General features: G+C 44.2%; 1 protein-coding gene across 1 annotated transcript in view; it reads left to right on the top strand.

The window, feature by feature from the left end:
- The window catches only part of GNAI2 (G protein subunit alpha i2), a 126,141-nt gene that overhangs the window by 96,308 nt on the left and 5,614 nt on the right, over positions 1-24,219 (top strand). Inside the window, exons 5-7 of the mRNA XM_081851344.1 lie at positions 13,337-13,465; positions 23,555-23,684; positions 23,866-24,019. Of these exons, the coding sequence (XP_081707470.1) occupies positions 13,337-13,465; positions 23,555-23,684; positions 23,866-24,019 (413 nt within the window). The remainder of the gene's footprint in view (positions 1-13,336; positions 13,466-23,554; positions 23,685-23,865; positions 24,020-24,219) is intronic.

Here is a 24,219-nt window from a genome sequence, read left to right as displayed (position 1 = left end):
AGTTGGCTTCTGTACAATTCACCATACGGGCACAAGTAACATTAAAGGAAGCCACGTACGGGGTTGATAGATCAATGGCCAAAGGTGGGCGTCGGCGCACTTGGTTACCCCAAAGTTGGTAACCGTCATAACCAAGGGTGCGGAGAGAGTCATCTTGGGGTAGGGACGAGAACCACCAGGTGTCATTTTGTATATCAAAGGGATCGTGACAAACAGGGATAAGGCAAGAACCAAGGATTTCACCAATGGATACCTGCTGGGTGAGGCAAAAGGAAGAAACATTAAGGGTTTTTGCAAAAGATTCCCACACATTTATTGGTGTGGAATCACCGCTGTTAGGAGCGGAGGCAGAGAGGGGCAAAAGCAAAACACTGAAAATGAGCAGTATCATGGAATTTATGTTAAGGCATGATATGAGACACAAGAGCAAATTAGCAGGGTTTGCTTCCAACTGTTGTTCCCTTCGGAACTGTTCAGCTTGAAGTGAGAGTGATTTTATTTGGCCCCACGTCACTGGTCCATTACGATTTCCCCGCTTGCGAGTCCTGGGGGGACCGGGCGTCGCATCCTGGGTGATCTGCAGCTGACCGTCGAACTGCGGTATTGGATTCTGCAGAGCCTGTTGCCAAGCCATGATGGAGGCGGACGCAGCGTGCGGGAACCCAGCGAGCACCCTGTGGAGTAGAAACTGCAGCATAACCCTTTCCCCACGTAATCAATTTCACTGGTTCACTCCATTCATTGGAGGGTAATATTTTATAGCGGACCAGTGGGGCTGGGAGTATGATCCTGTATGGAAATATTCAAATGGTTGAGAGTAAAAAGAACACTGGCTAACCAGGCTTCCTTTTCAGAAAGCGAGGCTGGGACTCCGGCCTTCTTTTCCTGCCGGATATAAAGCATGATGGACCAGATTCAGCTAACCAGTCCTCTTGGCAGAAGCCCACCCAATGTGTTCCATTTGCACAGCTGGGTCCCCCCCCCCAATGATTCTGGGAAGGTAGGTCAGGAGAACTCCCAGAACAAAGCTAACAGAGGAGATGAGAGATGATTCCACCAGGCAAGCAAGAAATGCTTCTGCTGATGGAGTGATCTCCTTAGGGCTATGTTGAATTCCTCCCATATTTCCTATACTCTTTCATGTCTCCCAGCTTCCTCTTCCAAGACTGTCATAAAAAATGGAGGACCATACAACCCTTAATTGATAGAAATACAGTCATCAAGATGCTTTAACATTCTGTCTAGTTCCCTTGGGCAGAATGAGGGGAGATTCACAGCCAAAACACCATCAGAATCTAACTGGTACATTTTTTTTTAAAGATACACCATCCAGGGTTCCACTTCATAGGATTTAAGAATGTTTGGCATTTTTTCTTTCTTTCTGCTTTCCGAAAGACAAGTGGGAAGCACTGATTTCCTAGTTTTCATTTTGTTTGGCGTGTCTTAATTATTCAGATGTGTCAGTGTACGGTTGAATTGCTTTCAAATTTATTTTTTCAAAGCACTCCTCAGTGGAGATAGGGTGCCATTAGCAGTGTTGAATGGGTGGCTTAAGCAGATTGCACGATGTGTTTGATAGTTAACTGCAACATCCTGATTCACCCAACGTTTCTCATCTTCAGCAGCAGAGACCTGACATTTTTGAAGGAAAAGAGATGTAAAAGGAGTATGAAATGTCTTGGTCAAAATCGTTCAAACGATGCTAATAAAAACTGTGATCAGAAACAACAAACAAACACACCATTCTCTTTTCAGGATATTTTAATAAATTAAACAGTGGGAAGAGGAGGGGGAGTGTAACCGTTCCATTATTCTGTTGTGTGCTGTGCAGTAATTGAGTGTAGCATCTGCTGCCTGACAGTATCTGCAGTTACAGCAGCTACGTGCAGGGAGAAATCAAGCAAAAGGGCAGCTTGCAGATCACAAACCTCTAGCTCTTCTGCCAAGGAAAGGGAAGTTGGGGGGCTGCCATCCCCCCTTACATCTCTGTAGGATTTCTCAAGAATGGAAGGCTGATGATCTGACTAATTATGAAAACTCCCATGCAGCTTATTTTAGTTGTCCAGGTTTCTCTTTCATACCACTATACAAGTCAGAGAAAGCTGACATTTGGCTTTCCTCCCCCTCCATCAACCTTTCCACAGTAAATGCATTCAGGTTGTGTGCAGGCCAGAAGTGTTGCATTTGTCCGTACAGAGTCAAAAAGCATTATTTTGCGTATTGCGTGATCTGAGCTACAGTCTGTTTTATGCCTCTGAGCTCTGCAAGTATAACAGTTTCCTGGGAGAGTTTTATTGTGATGGTGAGTGGCTTCACTGCTGCTCTTAATATCCTGACTAAATTATTCTGTCTTCCTTGGTACATTTGGAGGAAGTGGATCCAGGAGTGCAATGGTTTGGTCAGCTTCATCAAAGCACTGAAATCTTTTTTGAGCTCTTTCTGCACATGCTGCTCAGATGGTTTGAATGTGTGGGCAAATCCAGGAAGTGTGCCAATTTATGACGATTCTCTTTCCAGTTTGCTTCCTGAGTTAGCAAAGTCATTGTAACATAATGCTTTAGAAAGTGCGCCTATTCTTGCTCTTGCATTCTGCAAAAGCTCTCATATTGTGGATCTTTTCAAGATAAGCAGCACAAAGTCATTACTAAGAATCCAAAATCTCTTATGGATTGTGTAGTTTGGTCCTTCAAAATTGGATTTCCCAGCTCTCCCAACAGCTGTTTATAGTTGCTTGGAAATAGTAATTGATTGCATATGTAAAGGTTTGTATGCAAGTTGTTCACAGGTCAGGAGAGTCATAGTTTGTTTTATCCACAAAAGTATAACCTGCCTTTCGGTGGAGATTCCTCAAGGCAGAGCATACCAACATAAGCAGAATATTACAGTAAGGTAGAGCTATTTTAAAACCCATTATATTACAGGTGACCCACTGTTCCCTACATAAATGCTTTTATCTATTTTTGCCTATTAGAGATTAAGATTCCTCATTAAATGAAATGTAACAATATCTATAAAATAATAAAAAGGGGAAATTTAAAACTCACCAAGAGTTTAGGTAACTTGGGGTTTTTCTTAGCTTTGTTTTGGGAAGATTTGGAGGAATAGGGCTGTTTACTGCACATATTTTTGGGTTACCAATTTTTCACACATTCTCCATTTGTGCCCTTAATAACAGCATAAGATTAGGGAAATTAGCAGGTGAAGGTTTTATCGGCACAGGGATAAAATCATGTGAAAGTGTTCCCTCACTAAGTATCTGCATGTCAGGCCTATGCTAAGCCAGACCATGGACTGCTCTGACCCTGCCTCTTGTCATGCACCCTGTCTGCTCAGACTCTGACTTGGACTGGCCCTGGACCACATTGTCTACATTGGTGTGACTTCTGGCAAGTCCCCTGGTTACTCAGTGAGAGTAGGGCTGGAAGAGAGAAGCACAACTCTAAGAAAATGTGCATGCATGTCTTGTTGTGAAAGCCCATTGAGAAGGGAGCCCACATCGTGCCCTTGCGCTCCAGGTAACCACTTGGGGAGAAGTGTCCATGCGCATGTGTGAAGTGATAACGCACACATACCCCTCTCCTTTGCCTGGCTCTGTGATTTGTAATTGCATGTACTGGAAACTGAGAGAAAGCAGAGGGTTTGTCTGTTAACAGAAGCTTGTAAGCTCATTAGTGTAGACCTCACTGGTTGCCATGAGGTTTACTTGTTGCTGTTCAAAGGGTGTTTCTCTTCCTGCCGCCCCCGGCAACTCGCTTGCTTCATTCTGGATTCTACTGCGCTTAGAGACATTGCTTGCACTAGCTGAGATTTCTGAAGAACCTAAAAATAATTGGGCAGTCAGCTGCCTGATACTTGGCAATTTTCAGTGAGATTTGGCAATGCAAGGAACACCTGAAGTGGGCATGTTTGGAGATGTCAGCTGATAGATCTTACTTACTAAATAGACAGGACAAAGAAGGTGTGGCATAGCAGAAGGCCTGGAATTCAACATTGTGCTGTGATGAAGGTTCTGTCTGCGAAAGCATTCCACTTACCCTGATGGAATTATCCCCATCCTCCAACACCCACAAACTGTTCTGGGGGTTCTCTCAATGCCCCCAGAGCCAGTTTCAGGGGGAGGTGGGGAAGCTGCATTCCACAAGTGGAAGTGCTTGAAATGGGGCTTCCATTGATGAGGCTCACTGGGTGAATCTCCCCTAGAGTTTATAATTCCTGGTTTGCCACTTGCAGGTTGCTGTGCTGCAGAATTTTGCAGCTGTTTGGCGTCCCTTTTGAGCACTTTTTTCGGGGGGGGGAACCAACCTGTCAGAACTAGGGAAGTTAGACCTTAATTTATTTTGGGGGGCATAATTTCATATGCTGGGCAGCTTTGGTGGGAGAAGGAAGAATGAGCTGCCTTTAAGTATGCCTGTAAATGTAAAAAGATAGCCCTGTTTTCCTATTCTATCTTATGACCTCTTTTGTCACCTTTGCTCTGATCGTGAGCTTTTGGGCAGGAACTTGTGCAATTCTTTCTTTAAATAGATATAAATATTAGTAATAATATTTTTTAAACACTATGGTCATTAGTAACAACATACCCAATTAGTATCTTACAAAGCTTCAGAATCAAAACAAGGAGGGCAGGTCCCTGTCCAAAGGATAGCATGGTTTCCTCTTCCTTAATGTGACTGTGTATCTTGCTGAGGGCAGCAGGAGATGGATGGCTGTTGTTGTTGTTGTTGTTGTTAAATTGTTATTTTTTAAATTTATATGTCACCCTTCATCCAAAGATCAGAAGATGGTTTACACAAGAAAAACAAATTGCATAACATAATAATAACAACCCGCACACACACATTTAGAAGGTGATAGATTGTTTTAATAGCCAAGGCCTGGCTGAAGAGGAATTTTTTCACCTGGGGCCTTCCTGGGGAGAGCATTTCACAAACAGGGAGCCACTACAGAAAAGGCCCTTTCTCGTGTTGCCACCCGCCAAGGTACACAAAGAAGGGCCTCAGATGATGATGATTGTAGGGTCCGGGTCAGTTCATATGGGCAGAGGCCGTCCTTGGAAGGCTACAGTTGCTGAGGTCCACAAGGATCCTCTGTTGAATCCAAACTAGCAAATATATACTTTTGATTCAAAGCGCTATTCAGTTTGAGCATACAAACAACCCCCTATGACCCATCACAGCATGCTTCATAATAATATAAAAGACTTTTAAGCTTTGCATATTTATGTTTGTGATTTGCAGAGCTTTGGGAAGCTGTGTTTACATGGAAATTGTCTTGTTGACACTTTAATAGAGCAGAGATTTGTGCTTCTTAACATTAGTTAGGAAGCCTTTCTCATCTCTAAGCCATTTGCAAAGTGTTATTTGTCATCTCTTCTTTGCTTCTGAGCTAACTAGGATGAGAATTCTCACTGGAATGTAGTCCCGAATTGAAGGGGAGGGGAGGGGAAAGGGCTTGTGTTAGCTTGAAATTGAGAGAGACTGTACGCATGATCATGTATCCTAGCTGAAGAACTTATGCAATTCTCACCCTGCCTGTGGCTGTTGCTTCCTGTTTTTGCAATATGTGTAATCTCCAGCAGTCATATAACAGATGAATTAATGTGTGTGATACAATCAGATCTTCGGTTTAAAGGGGTTGCAGAATGAGCCCAGCCCAGTGAATTTTCTGACCAGAGTCATATTGGCAGAGTTGGGTGTGAAGAACCTGCATCATCCCCCTCCAGCCATGCACCCACCAAATTAAAACCTAGTAGTTAGTCAATAAGGCTTCATTGATCTCCTTGCTGACAGAGACACATGGTGTCTTGAAAGCAGGTTTATTGTGGCATGAGCTTTCATGGGTAAGCGCTTACTCTGCAGCAGAGAATGTGGCCCTTTGTCATAATTGGCATATTTCAGGCTTTAAGCCAGGCACCCCCAACTCAGCCCTCCAGATGTTTTGGGACTACAATTCCCATCATCCATGGCCACTGGTCCTGTTAGCTAGGGATGATGGGAATTGTATTCCCAAAACAATCTGGAGGGCCGAGTTTGGGGATGCCTCCTTTAAGCTATCTCAGTAATGATTATTCCATAAGTTTATTTAAACTGATTAGATTTATATGCCACCTTATACAGAAATCTTGGTTCACAGGATAAAAATAACAAGTTGAAAATACAATGCAATAGGAATATAATACATTAAAATACAGCACAAACCTGTTGTGGCCAGGGTGTTCAGATCCGTTCCTATTCTTCATCTGTACAAAAGGGATCACAAAATGTTTGGCCATGCTCAGAATCAAGGGATTCAGGATCCAGCCAGGAACACACACATACCCCAGGTGGTTTTAAAACCTTAAGATGGTTTCTGATAAGTGTCCCACTTTTCATGAAGTAGAACTGCCTCACTTTGTGCATTTGCCCCCTTCCCTTCTACTGCATTGCATAGATCCTCATGTGCTCCATTAGTCAACAAAAGAGGTTTATAGACTCTCTCAAGGCAAATCTTTAAAAAGTAGTATAAACACAGACGACTGGGAAACACTGGTTTGCGAGTGCTCAAGTTGGAGAACAGTCTTTACCGAAGGTGTCGTGGGCTTTGAAGACGCTCAAATTCAGGACGAAAGGTGCTAAGAGGAAGGCACGTTTGGCAAACCCATACCATGATCAACTCCCACCCGGAAACCTATGTCCCCACTGTGGAAGGACGTGTGAATCTAGAATTGGCCTCCACAGTCACCTACGGACTCACTGTTAAGACTGTGTTCCTGGAAGACAATTTTACTCGGCTATGAATGATCGCCAAAGAAGAAGAAGATTTGTAGCCTGGATAAATAATGCTAATTAATTCTGTGATTATTCCCATAGTCCCTGTTAACCTTCTGTTTGGATTTTATGGTTGCAGAATTTGGCATTTTCAGTGCATAATTCTAGTCTGATCACTCTGCCGGTCTGCAACAGTAGCTTCCTTACAAAGGGCCTTGCTAATGTTTTAAAGTGGGAGCACTGACTGGCTCACCGTGCGCCAGTCAGTGCTTCTTAAGAGAACCTATGCTCCATATTAACTTCCCAGCAGTTCTCTCCTTGCCAGGCAGACAAACTTGTATATGTAACGTGCTTGCATGTTTCAAAAACTCTGAGGCCTCTGCATTTGAATTTTCACAGAAAACTCAGCAAGTTCAAAGTGCCCATCATTAAAGCATCCTCTGGTTTTGCAGCACTGGTGCATTGCTTGAGTGCCTTTTCTGGCATAATAAGGAATGAACAAAAAGGATGCTGAAGGCACTGAAATCCGTTATGTTTACTGCAATGGATTGTCAATATATAATGGTTTGTGCACTAGCACCCTTCATCTGTAGGCACCTAAGACACATGACAACACCGAAGGTGCATGAGAACACTGAAGATCCCTGAATTGGACTGCTCTGTATCAAAAGAAATCTGGAATGCTTTTCTTCTCATTCAGCCTGCATTTGTAAGATACTGATTTACTGTGCAGGGGTCACAGTCATTAGGGTCTTTTCCTGCTTTCTTCCTATTAATTCAAGCTGCTGGATCAACAGCTCTCTACTCTTCAGTCTTCAAATTGAAGCTTTAAGGACTAATGTCATAGAAACCCCTTGTTCTATAGGAAACCTTGTGGTGATCATTCTCTGTAAGTGGTGTTCTGGGTAAAACAACATATAGTAAAGGTGCTGTGGTTGCTCTCAAGATTTCCCAGTTGGTGCTAGCATGCATCTTGGCCATGGTTGTTTTTCTTCTTTTGAAATAATGGCTGGTGTTTCCAAGACAGGGGGAAGGGGGGCCGGGACGGTCAGCATTTAAGTGGTGGTGGAAGATGAAATTTTGAGAACATTTGACAGAAGGTGGTTACAGTAAAAGAATGTCAGGTCATTGCACTGCTGTGTATGTGGAATACTTGCTGTGTAGTGCACCAGTGATCCTGCTGAGAAGGGCCAACTCTGACAGCATGCTGCCAAGCAGTACAAACATCCAGAGTCATTACAATATGCTGAGCAAAGCACCACATCTGTGATTGCAGAAGATTATTTAACATGGATGGATAAAGTTATTTGTACTCAATGAATAGCAGTAATGGAAGGCAGTAAAAACCTAAAAAAAAATGCGTCCATTTTTGTAACGAGAGTGTGTGTGTGTGTGTGTGTGTGTGTGGATATATATATGGTCTGAAAAAATAATATTTGGTTTCAGAAAGAAGAGTTAAGACTCTTACAAATGCACACATGCCTCAGAAAGCGTAAAATTAGGATTCTGCCTTAACTTTTGCACCATGTAAGCTTCTAAAATCTTGTGTATTGTGCTTCCTTACGACTAAAACTCCATGTACCCACACTTTTCCCTTAGTCTTTCAGTCCCAATGCAAAAAAGAATAACTTTAAGGTATTCTGTATGTCTGTAAAAATAATGATTCCAGCCATTAAAAAAACAAAACTTGTAACTCAACCATTTTTCATTCTATTTTACTGAGCACCAAGGTGATTTCCCATACTAAATTTCATGTGGATAGGATAATCATATTAAATGTACATAAGGAATGTACTTGTGCTTTCTAAGTGTGAAATTCTATACAGCTATTCCTCTTTTTTTTTATTACACTGTAACCCACATTCAGGATCCTGAGTAGCCAAAGATACTGAGCTAATCTTTTATAAGTAAATCTCCACTGTAGCTAGTAAGACAGCAAGATTTGGCAGGCATAAAAGGTGGTGCTACACATTACATGTAAATATGTGTGTGACACATACTTCAGCCACTTACTTGTATTAGGGGGGAAATGGCTTCAAGAGGAGAGATTTGGGGAAGAGACACCTTGGAGAAAATGTGTTTAAGCCTTCTTCTGCCTAATTCTTTTGCACCTTTCCTCAAGCCTCTTCCTCTTTCCTCCTGTAGAAGTCAGGTTTGGAAGGGTAAACAGACATCTGGAACCCTGAGGCTTTTGTGGGGGGAGGGGAGATCAATCTGCTTCTACACTCCAAATCACTTCCTTACAAAACTAATTTTCCCTAATAGAAACAGCCATTGAGACATTGTGTGCATCTACGTACAGTTACGTACTTAATTTGTTCCGGAGGTCCGTTCTTAACCTGAAGCTGTTCTTAACCTGAAGCACCACTTTAGCTAATGGGGCCTCCTGCTGCCGCCACGCCGTCGGAGCATGATTTCTGTTCTCACCCTGAAGCAAAGTTCTTAACCCGAGGTACTATTTCTGGGTTAATGGAGTCTGTAACCTGAAGCGTATGTAATCTGAAGTGTATGTAACCCGAGGTACCACTGTACAGGATGTTCCATTTTTACAATAATGTATGTTGCCTTCCCCATCAGCTGCTATAATCTGCACAAATGGACCATTGCTGGTCAGTCCAGTAATTAGTTTGCCCAATTAGAATGGACATTCCTCTGATATACTTGGGGAAGGGGGGCAGTCCTTAAATTCTTCTGATGACTCCTTACTATCCTTAATAATAAATATAATTTTGTTTTAGCCTATAGAACTTATTATGTGCACTGCTTAGGGATTCTTTAAGCCCTTTGTAATTTTTTAAAATTAATACAAGTATGGAAGAAGGATTCCCCCGCCCCCAGCAATAGTTGTTTCTCAGCAGCCTGAGGGCTTCCTGTGCAGTTTGGTGCTGAACGGTGTGACAAGGCTGGAGGACGGAAGCATCCTTGAAATGCGCAGGGTTATCCCACAAGAAGTCGTCCCTAATAATCACTGACTGAATGGGTGGCAGGTTTTCAGAACGGGTGGTCATAACGACAGTGCCTGGCAGTGATGCACCATCCCCGTTTCTAGGTTTGAGTACCTTGTCATGGAAGAGCCATGACAGGACATGGCTGCAGCAGCTTCCCTGGAGCTATGGAGACCTCCTGCTTCCCCTATTCTTGATTCCTCTTATTCACAGTGATTATTTTCTATGATGGGATGTGGATCCTTGTGTGCCTGTACAGGAGCTGCTATAATTGATAGCTTGTAGAAGTTGTCTCGATTGTTCTGCCTGTTGCTTTCATGCCGCTGCTGTGAAAATGCTGTACCCCAGCTCCGCAGGCAGAGCCTGTGTCCTTGCCAGGCTTTCAATGCTGAATCATCTTGCCGTTGTTAGCTAGCTGTGTAATCCCTCAGCTTGGCTCACCTTCACTTTGTGGCTTTCTGCTGGAAAGATCAGGACAAAAATACACAAGATTTGCAAAGGAAATGAATGTCATTTGATCAGCCTGGCCTTCTCCACAGAAATGGCCTTGTCCTCTGGTGACCAACCTCCCTTCTAAGGTAGAAACATGACAGATAGAAATTAGGCAGGCTTTTCTGATGGAGTTGTGAGCCTGCTTTGGGCATAGTATACCACAGAGATATTTTTTGGGGGGGTGGGGTTTAAGGTATTAAATAATTAAATTAGTTTTTTAAATGTAAACAATAAGGTTGTAAATTAACATGTGGTCTTGGGTCAGATTTGCAGCACTGTTTAGGACAGGGGCCCTTCAGATGTTGCTGGACTCCAGTTCCCATAATCACTGGCTGTGATGACTGGGCTGTTGAGAGTAGGAGTCCAATATCATCTGGAGGGCACCAGGCCCCTCACGTCCTGTTTATGAAGTATGCAAAGAAATATCAATGGGAAACTTGGTCTAAACTGATGATTTAAATGGGCCTTTCGCCTTGCTAATTAAGACCATGGTTTAAATCTTCTTGTGTGCCATCCCCTCTTAAACTTAGAAGGATTAGCAAGGGAAAGAATCGCAGAAGCCAGGTGTGGTGGTTGTCACCTGAAAAGCTGGCCAACAACTTCAGGAAAGGCCAGCTAGATGCTTGAGGATTAATGGAGCAGGTACATAGTAGCAGGTATGCAGCTTGGCGATACTTTTGGAACTTTTGCTGTCTCTAGAGGTTCAGGTGGCCTTGGTGGCTCGGGGTGCCTTCCGTCAGCTTCAGCTGGTGGCCCAGCTGTGCCCCTATTTGGAAAGGGGTAGCCTAATTGCTGTCATCTATGCTGTCATCTAACCTCTATGGGGCTGCCTCTAAAGGTGGTTCAGAAACTTCAGCTGGTGCAGAATTCAGAAACCAGGTTGCTCACCAGTATAAGATGGCTTGAGCCTATTGCACCGATCCTGGCCAAACTTCACTGGCTGCCAATTTGTTTCTGGGCCCAGTTCAAAGTGCTGGTTTTGACCTATAAGGCCTTAAATGGCTCAGGATCGCAATACCTCAAGGACTGCCTCTTCCTCCTACCCAGACCCTGGAATTGTCATCTGAGGCCCTTATTTGTGTGTCTCCTCCCCAAGAGGTCTGGAGAACAGGCAATACGAGAACAGACCTTTTCTGCAGTGGCTTCCCATTTGTGGGATACTCCCCCTGGGGAAGCTAGCCTGGCACTTTCATTACCTTTATGTAGGTAACAAGTGAAGACATTTCTCTTTAAGCATGTCTTTGCCTGATTAACTTTCTATGGCTTCTTAAATGTGTTTATGGAAGGGGGGGTTATTGGTTTGTTTTTGTTTTATTATGTATTTGTGTTTTCATTTTTATGTTGTGAACTGCCTTGCGATCTTCAGATTAAGGGTGATATACAAATTTAATTAATAATGGAGGGCCTTCCCCAATGGTTGCGTTCCATGTGCCCATGTTGTGGCTCCACCTGACTGTTCCTGCAAGGATTTGTGTGTATTTCTCACACTGTAGCTTGCTTGCTTGCTTGCTTGCTTGCTTGTGTGTGTTCTAGTAGAAAAGACTCAACTCTCGTTTTTGGAAGAATGCCATTGCCATTCTCTTGATGACTCAATTTCTCACTGCACATTCATGGGTATATTAACTGTAAAGTGTATCCTGTGAGTTCTGCTCTGTGGCTCTTCTTTTCTCTTGACTTCACTGTGAGTTGAAGGAAGGAAGGAATCTGGCCAAACTGTGAAGGGTTTTCTGGCGTCTCCAACAGGGCCTGCCTTGTCCTGATGTTTTCTGCCTCAACCAGCACTGCAGACTGTCCCCTCCCTTCCCCCCAAAGGCCTCCCTCTTCCTCCCAGGAAGGAGGGTTTTGTGTTTTGACTATAAATGGCATGCCGCCATAAATCATTTCTGCGCAGGCTCTCTCTGTCTCTGGTTTGTTGCCATAGTGATGAATACTTTCCTCTTCCCTGAGAGCAGCATTGTATTAATGTAACTGTGCAGCCGTGATTAACTTAAAATGACGACAGAGGGTGAGTGGGATACAGACCTGAGTGTGTGTCTCAGTAGCTTATCTGTTAAGAGCCAGGCACTTCATAGCCCTAAACACCACAGATAAAGACGTCTGTGGCTCAGAAGTGCATGATGGTGGCACAGTTCAGCCGTCCTGCATTTTGAGAAACAAGTTTTACGGCTGTAATACTCTGCTTGTTTACATGGATGTAATTCTGAGTGAACACAGTGGGACTTGTTTCCAAGTCAACACAAAGGACCAAAATGTGCATCAAATGACTTTTGTTAAAATAACTTCTTCCTTATAAGCTAAAATGATAATTTCTGCTTGGTCTCTCGCAAGCCAGAAACGTATCAGATATATGCTTATAGATTGTTTGTGTTTCATTGATTCATAAAATTGTAGAGTTGGAAGGGGGAACCAAGGGTCATCTAGTCCCCTCCACAGTTTTTACAGGCTTGTTACCCAAAAGGCATGTGTGCATCCTTGATACTCTATGGAGTATCACAGACATGTTTGTTTCTTGCTTGAGAAACTTTGTTCTATACCAGTAGTCTTCAACTTTTCAGATCCTGGAGCCACCTTTAACCCAAACATTCATTTGGTGACCTATTTCTCACTTTCCTTCCATATATTTATATGGTGGTTAAGCTTCCATTATGACCCACCTTACATCAGACCATGACCCGGCATTGAGTCCTGACCCATCAGTTGAAGACAAGTGGTCTAAACCATCTGGACTATTTTCTTCCACTTTACTAGATAGTGTGGGCCTACCTTCATATCAAAATGTTTGGTCTTGAGGATTTTGCTTATTTCCAAGATGGTTGGAAAATATTTGTTCGTGGAACCTACGGTAGCATGAAAGAGGGAAGACTTGTGAACCTCTGGCAAATATACATGCTATATGAATGAGTGTGTCTGTGCACAACATGAAAAAAGGCACTTTAGCCTTTTTAATCTTCTAAAGCAGGGTAGCCAACATGTTCTCCTTCAGATGTGTTAGACTACATCTCCCATCAACCACAGCCAGCATAACCAGTGGTCAGGGATTATGGGGGTCCAACAATATTTTGAGGGTACCATATTGACCACCTGTATTCTTAAGCAATTTACAAACTATTATGACCCTCTTTTCTTACCACCCCCACTCCTTTCTCCCTGCAGCTACCTGAATGATTTGGAGAGGATAGCCAAAGTGGATTACATTCCAACCCAGCAAGATGTGCTGAGAACCAGAGTGAAGACCACAGGCATTGTAGAGACTCATTTTACCTTCAAAGACCTGCATTTCAAGTAAGTACATAAACTATATAGCTTCCTTTAGGGAAATAAGACTCAAGGTGTACCTAACGTTCATTGCAGAACAGATAAAGTTGGATTTTAGCTATCAGTGTATTTGACACCAAGGCAGGCTTAGCAACATTATGTGCACCCTGCAGCAGAGGGCTCTCTTGTAACCTGCCATGGAGATGGGCCCGGACATTCCAGCAGAGGGAGAGGGTGCTGCACGTTCCCCTGATGACACAGGGAAATGGATGACTTAGCAACAGTTTCATAGTGATCTGGGAAAAGCAATACAATCAAATAATATACATCAAAAAGAAATGCCAAATCAATGTGGGTGCCTGGCCTCTGGAATTAGGTATTACCTATGTAGCATTTTCACTTGCGCCTTTTTGCATATATTTTTTTATCTCATCCTGCAGATCAGGGCGACTCCTAGGACTCTGTGACCATTTGCTAGTAGGGAGACACATAGTTAACCATCAAGTGAAACACAACTGTGTCCATTACCTCCCAACACAGCAAGGATTGAATTCAGATTGCCTTGCCTTCACGGTCTCATACAGTGAAGGCTCTGCTTTAAATGCCCTGGATGTGGTCATTCTGAAAAGCGTTGCTTTTCCATAAATCCATTTGCTGAGTTGTCAGAAAGGAATGATGCATCCCAAAGCCACAAGGGAGCCAGATTTACAGTTGGAACCAATTTCTCCTTAATCGGCTTATTTGGTGCCTTGACAAGCACCTGATTTTCTCCCTGGCCTGCATGCAGGAGAGATGTGCTTTGCTTTTCTTCCCTTTTCTTTTTGGCTTTTGAATGTGTTTGACTCTGGGTTGAATTAGAAAGGGAACATGCTGGCTTGCCTTTATCAGAGCATAAATGCATGACTCAGTAAACCAATAGGCCGAGCTGTAGGGTCTGGCATACAAATGTCCAGGCTGAGATGGTGCCAGTGTAATCTCCCCGCAGTTGTCGGCTCTGAATGCAGCATGAAGGCATCACTGTGGAAAGCCTTTGTATTCTAAGGATTAGACCACAAGAAACTAGAATTACAGCTTTCCTTCCGCACAACAGAAAGGCAGGCTGCTATGCCAATATATGGGCGATCAAAGTGCACATCTTCGTGGTATGGGGAAAAGGTCTTTGGGTTTTGGGTGTACAAAATTTGACGTTCCAGATTATCTGGTAAGCTGGAAATACAGCTAGCAAAGGCAGGTTGTATTTGTACACCAGCTGGCCAGCACACTGAGTTGCTGGAGCAGTTTAAAGAGTTCGCTTCCTTGATGCATGGACTGTAGGCAGACTGGCTTATTACAACAGGTTGGCCCCAGTTGACACTTTTTAAAGTGTGTGTACACTGGAAAATGCTAAACATGATGGGGTGTGCTAGTTTAAAACAAAGACTGAAAACCTCCTTTCTGGAGGACTCTTATGATCCAATTGGTATTCAGTTCAAGTTAAGCACACATTCTGCACAAAGGAAAGATGGACTTTACTGGTCAGTGAACTCCACAGTTTGTGACACATTGAGCTAGAAATGTCACTGATTGAGATCCAGTTGAGGATCCCTGCACAGCCTTATCTGGTTACACTGAGCTTCAATGAAAATTTAAATGAAGGCAAGACATGAATTGCAACACTAGCTGGGAGATTTGGGGTGAGAGGAGTCCATCTAACGTGGTTCACATGTCACATTAAACCAAGGTTAAAAAGTAATGGTGGTTTAATGAGAATGGGCAGCATGCTGGTGCACATGGCTAAAAGTTCTTAGTCTCCTCCTCCCCAACTCCTGCACTCTTGAAACCCACCTGTTGGCTACAATTGAAGGCATCTTTCAAACATCAGTCACCAGTACTATGGGTTACAAGAATGAGTGCCATTTTTCAAAGTTAATGTGATGTTGATGGGCAAAACAGACTGCTGTGTTCCACTCCTGAGTCTTATCAGTGTTATTTTCTCTTCTTTATTACTATGAAATAGATGGAGGCAAAGAAGCAAACTTTCTAGTGAAGACTGGCTTGAAAGAGGAAGTGTGTTGTCAGTGACACATACCACAGGAGATGTGATGACAGTTACTTTTGCATCTCAATAGATCTAGTTCTTTCTCTGTAGGATTGAGTGATACGGAATTGGTTTCCATATTCAAATGAATGCAGTGTGATTATAGAAAAAATAACAGATACAAAAAGAAGAAGCTGTATTCTGGCTGTTTTGAGTTGCAACTTCTAGGTGACCATTTAAATCCTGAAAAGTCAGTTGAAAAAGAATGAGTTGTGCCTTGCACTCCTGTGAACAAAAAATGCAACTCATCCAAATGTAAGATTATTCTGCTCAAAAACAGAACAAAACTGCACACATCCCACAGTTGCCATTGCCAACAGTTGTAAGGACCACAGGAGCACACTTGGGCCGCATTTGCATATAATGATAAGGCAGCATTCTGGCTTCATAAACTAGGCTGTGCACAAGTTGTGAACTGATGCATGCAGCTGACTTGCTCCTGCTTCACTCCTTCCCTGGCATAAGTGGGCAAACAAAACAGGAAAGGTGCAGGTCAGTGTTGAGTCCAGACCCAGGATTATGGTTTCTGCCTCCTTAACAAGACATAAACCAACAGGAAAAGATTGATCAATCCAGCTAGTGCTCATGGTTGAAGGTGTAACACTAAACACTCCCCATTCCAGTTGTTTTGCCCATTTGCACCAGGGAATAGCAAATTGGGAGTGATGGAGCTGTTTATACAATATTGTTTCTCAAGACAAGAACCTTAAGTATTGCTTAAGTGCAATTGAAGTCCCCTTAAGTGCAATTGAAGCGTCTTAGTCAAACGCTGGTATACAGTGGTGCCCCGCAAGACGAACGCCTCAGAAGACGAAAAACTCGCTAGACGAAGGAGTTTTTCGTTTTCTTAGCTGCTTCGCAAGATGCATCTCCCTATGGGCTTGCTTCGCAAAACGAAGCTTGCCCCGCAAGCTCCGGGGATAGCGGGGAAGCGCAGCGCGTCTTCCCCGCTGTCCCCGGCCCTCTTTTGAAGCAAGGGGCAGCGGGGAGAAGATCGCTTCTCCCCGTTGCCAGCCCCGCAATCTCCGGGGACAGAGGGGAAGGCGCACGCCTTGCCCTCTGTCCCCGGACCTGGTAAAAGCAAGGGGCAGCGGGGAGAAGATCGCTTCTCCACGTTGCCTGCCCCGCAATCTCCGGGGACAGAGGGGAAGGCGGCGCCTTCCCCTCTGTCCCCGGACCTGGTAAAAGCAAGGGGCGGCGGGGAGAAGATTGCTTCCCCTCTGTCCCGGAGATTGCGGGGCAGGCAACGGGGAGAAGTCCCCGGGCGGTCTCCATAGGAACGCATTGATTGATTTTCAATGCATTCCTATGGGAAACCGTGCTTCGCAAGACGAAAAACTCGCAAGAAGAAAAAGCTTGCAGAACGAATTAATTTCGTCTTGCGAGGCACCACTGTACATTGATTTGCATAGCAGTATTCAGACACCAAGTTTCTCCATCGGTGTCATTCATTTGACCAAGTATGTGCTCTCATCTCACCACTGACTAGCAGGGCAGGGGCCCGGTGAGCACCTGAATATAACAGCACTGTTGCTGAGAAATAGCAAGTGCTTCTAGTGTTTAAAATACTTCTAGACTTCTCCCTTCATTGGGGCAGCATACTGTTTGAGAGTGGTAGTACCACCTTCACTTGCAGGTATATAGTATTCGTCCTCCCATGTGCTTAGAATGTATTAGGAGGGTCACAGCCTTGCTCCCTAGCATGGGATGATGACACATGTACCGTATTTTTCGCTCTATAACACGCACCTGACCATAACACGCACATCGTTTTTAGAGGAGGAAAACAAGGGAAAAAACATTCTGAATGAAACAGTGGATGTATCATTTTTGTGCTTCATGCTGTGGCCACAGACATGTGATCTGATGGTGAATTTGGGCTGACCCAATGCAAAGATCCTGAGGATCCATGTAGATCCATGCTTTTTAACCACGTTTTTGCACCATTGCAGCCCCAGGCAACGGTGGGTGCGTTATTTTTGGGGGGCAGGCTGTAGCCATGGACATGCTATGTGATCTGATGGTGAATTTGGGCTGACCCAATGCAAAGATCCTGAGGATCCATGTGGATCCATGCTTTTTAACCACATTTTAAGTGGGGAGGGAAGGAAAAACACAGAATGGACAAGGAGCACGAGAGGGGTGTGCAGAGAAGCAGCTGGCTAAGAATGCAGGAGAGGGGTATAACTGCGAGGGAGGAAAGGAAGGCAAAAGTTTTCCCTCACCTACCCACCCAAGCCAGCCAGCGCGCGCGCGCTCTCTCTCTCTCTCCCCTGCATGTTTTCCCCTCTGCTTGCCTGGAGGGGAGGGGCTTTCCCTGCTCTTTGTTCCGTTTGAGCAAACACAGCAAGGAAACAGAGGTGGGTGGGCAGTAAGACCCTGAGGCAGAATGCCGGAAAGCAGCCACTTCCTCTTTTCAGGTTTCCCTTCTAGGAGACGTGCGATTTGATTTTTGCATGCTTTTTTTTGCCTCCCCTCGCACCATTTGGCTCCAGGGACCACACATTCGCTCAATAACACGCACAGACATTTCCCCTTCCTTTTTAGGAGAAAAAATCTGTGTGTTATAGAAGGAAAAATACGGTAAGTTAACGTGGCTACCTTTTTGTTTATGACGTAATCATGTTACTCTAGTGGAGCATCAGCCAACTCAAGTGTGCAGTAAACCAGACTGGCTTAAGCTTCCCATCGCAGCCAAATTCTCTTACTTAAGCGAAGTGGTTCTGTTTCTCTTAGCGCAAGGGGCAGGTGCCCCAGTGATACGAATGCTCTGAGAACTGGAGTTGAGGCAAGTGTGAAGCACCCTGCTGCCCTTAGAGCCCAGCATTTGCTGTAATAAAAAGCTCCAATCTCAGTATATTGGATTTTCAGTAACATGGTTCTTTCTGGGTCATTGTTCTCTAGAGGGTAGTCTGCCTTCAAGCCAAATAAGATATTTCCAATCATTTTCCTTAGCACAGTTGCATGTGGAACTCAATTTATATGATTTCCAATAGAGTTTGTGCCCCTTCTTTCCCCTCTAGCTGCTGCTAATGACTTAATGACTTTGGGGAGGGGAGGGGAGAGGAGAGAGGCTGCATTTTTCATTCTGTCTATTTTGTCCGTGACAGAAATATACGTCAGCCAGTGTAGCTCAATAAGCTAAGAGTGAATGGTTTGTATGAATGCCTAACTATACTAGGCCTAAAAATAAAGGAAATTTTGGTTCATGTAGTGAAAGGAGAATAAACACAGCAGTTGTTTCTTCCGTATGCCGATACGCCTGTTTGTTATGTTCGTTGGAGGTGGTCTTCTTGTGCTCTTGAGTTCTTAGGGGCCCTGTTGTCATAGGTCAGAAAAGGATTGTGGCTTCCCATCCCTCCAGCCTGGCCAGTGTGAGGGTTGCCTTTCCTTCCTGAACTTCCCGTCCTCATCTGGGAATGTCCTGAGGCTGTTGCATCATCATACAGAAGTATTAGAAAGCGTGGACTGCATTAGGAAGCAACCTTGCAAGCTACTCCAAAAATGATTAGTCCACAGGCATTTTTACTAGCCCCCAGGTCCACATATCTCTGTGTTAGCTGTTTATGCCACAAGGAATTTATTGGTTGCTGAAGTTAATGACTGGAATTGGAGGGAAAGGGGAGCTCTCATGTATAAATATTATTACATCGTCATAGCAATACTTAAGAGTTTCCTCATAGTGGTTTGCTGAAATTTAGAAGGAATATCTCCCTCTTGATTATAATGTCATCCAGATCTCTTTCCCAAATGCATATTGACAATGCATAACTAAAAATGCATCTTGATGAGCCCTCTTGTTAAATTTTATATAGCCCTTTACTATGTTCTGGGACTAATCTTAGCCTTTTTTCTTCCTTGTGCAAGCGCAGGCTTGGGTTTCCAACTCCCATTTCTCAATGAAGCAAGTTCTGTAGTATGTTTCTTAGCACCCGAGAATGTGGCCCAGCTTTTCATTGAGCTGCTGAGGCGTGCCTTTTTCTGGGGGTGGAAGGGCAGAGTTTGTTTACATGTCACGTCGGTTTCCTGTCTCCACTTTTCCTTGGGATGGAATTCCCACTCTGTTTCCTCTCATTGTCCAGCCGAGGGCTCAGCCTGCCCCATGTGTTGGCAGCCTGTCTCCACAGCCCTTGTGTGGAAGGCTGGCAGCAAGCCAGGCCTAGAACTCTGCAAAGAATCCCCCCAGAAAGGGAGGGGGGAGGGGGGAGAGCTCTCCCATAGCACGGCTTCCCTGCCAACTCATAGGGCCACTTTGAATGTGTTTTTCCAGCACTGAGAAATAATCTCTCTGCAAAGTGTGTACTTAGTAGTGCTCGAATCCTATTTATGTTCTAACGGCATTTTTATCTTGCCCTTCTTTCAAGGAGCACAAGGCAGTGTGCTCACACCTACACACTCGCTTTCTTTGCCCCTTGTGAGGTAGGCTAGGCTAAGAGTGTTTTGGCCCAAGGTCACCCAATGAGCCGAGTGCAGATTTCAACCTATGAGTGTGTCCCCAAAGGGTCAGAGTCCCAACATCCAGCCCACCACACCAGCCTCTGCAACATCTCAAATGTTTGGGAAAAGGGGCCTGTTCAGTAGCCCTTAGTTCAGAGCTATCGTTGTATGTCAGCAATGTAGCAGAAGGCTTCGAAAATATAGTTTAATCATTTTACCATGAAGTTTCAAAGTCTTGTCTTGTTCCCAGCAAATACGTAACTGTGTTACCCACAAGATTGTGCAGGCCAAATAAAACATGCAGATTGAAGATGTGCAGTCCTCCTTCAGCCACCAGGCAGAATTCAATCCTGAAATTGGGTCTTCCAATCTAGTGTGACAAATTTCCATGGATCTCTTTGGTTTTCAGACAGTCTCCTTTGCTGTAGCTCCCCATTTTACAGATTCTGGATGTTTTCAGAAAAGCGTTTGTTTAGAGTTAAACTTTACCTTGGCTTTATAGATTTACGGCTGCATAAACAGTAGTGTAGCATGGCGCTCAGAAATGAGCTGGGAAGCCGCTGTTCAATCTTACTAAAGAACTTGAAGAGAACAATCCGGGGGGGGGGGGTCCATGGGGGAAAGAACAGCCTTATCCCAGGCCAGAGCAGACAGTGGGGTAGGAGTAGCTAGAAGAAAACTAAGTACAGTGGTACCTTGGTTTAAGAACAGCTTATTTTATGAACAACTTGGGTTAGGAACACTGCAAACCCGGAAGTAGGTGTTTTGGTTTGTGAACTTTGCATTGGAATAAGAACATGTTCCGTTTCCTGTTGAGTGTGTTCCATTTGTAAATTGAGTCCCCCGCTGCTATGGGAAAGCATGCCTTGGTTTAAGAACGGACTTCCAGAAAGGATTACGTTTGTAAACCAAGGTACCACTGTACACTGGTTCCAGGGCTAGAGGAACAGCCCTTCCATTTCTGTCTCTAAAAACAAGGAAGATTTATTTTTATTTATTTATCACACTTATATACATCTTTGTATGTAAAGTCGAGGGCTTTGTGTGCTCAGTTGCCTCAAAATACTTGTTGATGGGGTGAGAGGGGGAGGAAAGCCGGAGGGAGGGGAAATGGGATGGAGTATAGCAGAGGAAAGCAGGGTTGGCTTACTGCAAAAGTAAATGGGAGCAGCACTCCACACTGCAACGTTTTGTTGCAGGGCCCACGTGTTCCTTTCTGGGGCCTGGACTGGTGTGAGGGAGTGGCATGTGGCTCTTTCCTATTCTGTGGCGCCTGATGGTTCATTCATCCTGAACCTATTTCCCATTTCCATTCTCCCTTGAGCTCTTCTATAGATATCCATGGTAGTTTGGCTTCTCCTAGGATTCACAATGATTTATGTTGGTAGATGCAGTGGCCATGTTTTAGCTGCATTTATTAGTAATTTTTGGAACATGACGATGCCTTCACATGGCCTTTGTTGGGAAGTCACCTGGTGTTTTAGAGCAGTTTCTAAGTACAACTAATGGCTTTGCTCAGGTCCTGCTGGGCAGCTAACCGATTATTATGCACTGCATGGGCCTTCAAATGACTTACGGCTCCATTAGCCAGATCAGATGTTCTTCTCCCCCACCCCACATCCCCCAAAGCAGAAAGTATGCCTTAGTTTACAGTCCTGTCCCACTGCGTTGCAGCCCACACACGTTTTAGCTCTTCCAGCACAGGCAGAATCATTTTTCTCCTTCCATCTGTCCACAAATTGAGGCTGCAAGATAACAATCTGAATCCAGAGTGTACTTCAGGAAATTCTTGACTACCACTGCCAGGCAGTGACTAATGCTCATGTTCTCTCCTAGTGATATCAGGGTAAATTCTCAGGGGAATGACATTAGAGAAAGTATCTCACTCATATGCAGTGTTATATTAGCATTGTCTTCCTTTTTGCTGTCTTACTATGAATTCCAACCAAGATAATGTGTATATAGTCTAAAATGCATGGGGTTGAACAGATTTCCTCTAGGAGCAAGGCCTTTTCAGTCATGGGACCATCCTAGCCTAACCCATAATGCTCTATGTTTTCAAATGTTTTTCAAATGTCTAAAACCTGTCCCTTTAAGCTGGACTTAGAGGATTCTGTTGCTCCTCGCCCTTCTGTATAGGTTTTATATTGTGTATTTGAGTTTCTGCTGAGATTAGTGTGTCTGGTTGGGTTCACTACTTTTCAACTCTTGCTTTGGTTTTACTGTACAGTTTGATTTTTTTGTTGCAATGTTTTTGATGTTAACTGCTTGGAGTAAATTAGTGGCAAGTGCCAGGCAGTGGCTGTCTCCTCTCACTAACTAACCTCTTTGGCCTGATATACTCTAAACTCTTAATGCTGGGGAACTGTTTGTCGCTGCCTTCCAGGAACACTTTTTCTTGGGAGCTATAGCTCTTCTGAAACCACAAAAGTAGTTTTCTCTGTGCTTCAGGGCAGGAAGACACAACCCATGAAGCACATAGGTGTCATTGAACGCAGCAACTGTGCATGCCATTTATCCTCAGTAACTTGACAGACAACCTCCTATCCTGATGCGGTAGTGCTGTGTTTCCCTACTCACAAGATAGGCAACATATTGTAGACATTAATAAGGGCAGAAGAGGGAGGATCAGTGATACCATTTTTGTATGTCAGCCATAAGTTTAATACAGTGGTAATGATGATGATGATGATGGCTTGGCTCCCAAACAAATCGGCTTCTGAACACGGCAAACCTGGAAGTAAGCATTATGGTTTGGGAAAAATTTTCGGAAGCTAAACATCTGATTGAGTGCAGGAAGCTCCTGCAGCCAATCAGAAGCCACACTTTGGTTTTCGAACAGTTTTGGGAGTCGAAAGGACTCCCGGAACGGATTAAGTTCAAGAACCAAGGTTCCACTGTAGAACATCACATGTAGGTTCAGCCTCAGTGCCTGTTACTTGGATTAGGGAAGATCATTGCCTTGTGCTGAACTGGTTGTACAGAAAACCTTATCCAGTGCTCTGGTTACTGCGGCCATCATGAGAGCGTCATCATGGTTGTGTTATTACCCTTTGAGTTCATAGTGTGTGTTCCTTAGTGCCACTGGCTTTGGCTATGCGGTCAGTCACTTTGTTGATGCTGAGAATAGTGCATTCATCAAGTCCGTTGGTGTGACTCCCTTTCAGACACTTAGCAATTGGGCTCCACGTTCCAAACAGAAGAAAGCTGTACTTCTTAACCATGCAGCAAATGGCTCTGAGAGATGCGAGAAGTTTCCTTCTTTCTTTACATTTCATACAAGGAAGGGAAAGTCCAAGAATGTTTGTCTGAGGGAATCGGAGCTGGGCAGCAGGCTGCTACTCAGTATACTCATATTTGCAGCATTCAGCAGGCAGGGAGGTTTGCCCTCCAAGCCATCTTGCAGACTTAAATCTCCACATTTTTCCACTGAGCCAGTAAGGAACCAGACTCAGTGACTGCTTCAAAGTTATACTTAGTTTCCAGGTTGGTTAAGCCCATCTTTTCTTTTGGTTTCCAGCAATATGATGTTGCAATATGATGTTGCTGTAATTGCTGTCATGTCAGACCTCAGTAACATTGTGGGGTTTTCCCCCTCACAGGATGTTTGACGTGGGGGGACAGAGGTCCGAGAGAAAGAAGTGGATCCACTGCTTTGAAGGAGTGACTGCCATTATCTTCTGTGTTGCTCTTAGCGCGTATGACTTGGTTTTGGCTGAAGATGAGGAGATGGTAAGGAAATATTCATGTTTGCAATAAAGCCTTCAAGGTGCCTTGCTTGCTCTTTGGTACAGAAATTGCTCAATTTTGTTTTCTTAGACTTCCATATACTCTTAAGCCTTCAGCTCCGTTGCCCTTCCCCCTTCTTCCTCTGAGCACACTTCTTGGCTCAGCATATTTGTTGCCTTGACAGAATCGGATGCACGAGAGCATGAAGCTGTTTGACAGCATCTGTAACAACAAGTGGTTCACAGACACATCCATCATCCTCTTCCTCAACAAGAAGGATCTCTTTGAGGAGAAGATCATCCACAGCCCCTTGGCCATCTGCTTCCCGGAGTACACAGGTATGTGGCGCCATTTTTTATTTGAGAAATTAACTTCAAATCCCACATGTCCTTAATTACTCCAGTACTCTTTGGTCTGGAAACACTGTCCTTGGATTGGCATTAGTGGCAGGCAAGGAGCAAGTTTCTGTCTCACAATCCCCCCACCCCTTGTGCCCTGCCATCTCCCTTTCTGTATCACTCCCAGTTTAGTTTAGAAC

The sequence above is a fragment of the Podarcis erhardii genome (assembly GCF_964252035.2).
Source record: "Podarcis erhardii genome assembly, chromosome: 2".
NCBI classification, from domain to species: Eukaryota; Metazoa; Chordata; class Lepidosauria; order Squamata; family Lacertidae; genus Podarcis; species Podarcis erhardii.
The sequence above is the reverse complement of the archived record's forward strand: the minus strand, read 5'-3'. Positions and strand labels throughout refer to the sequence as shown.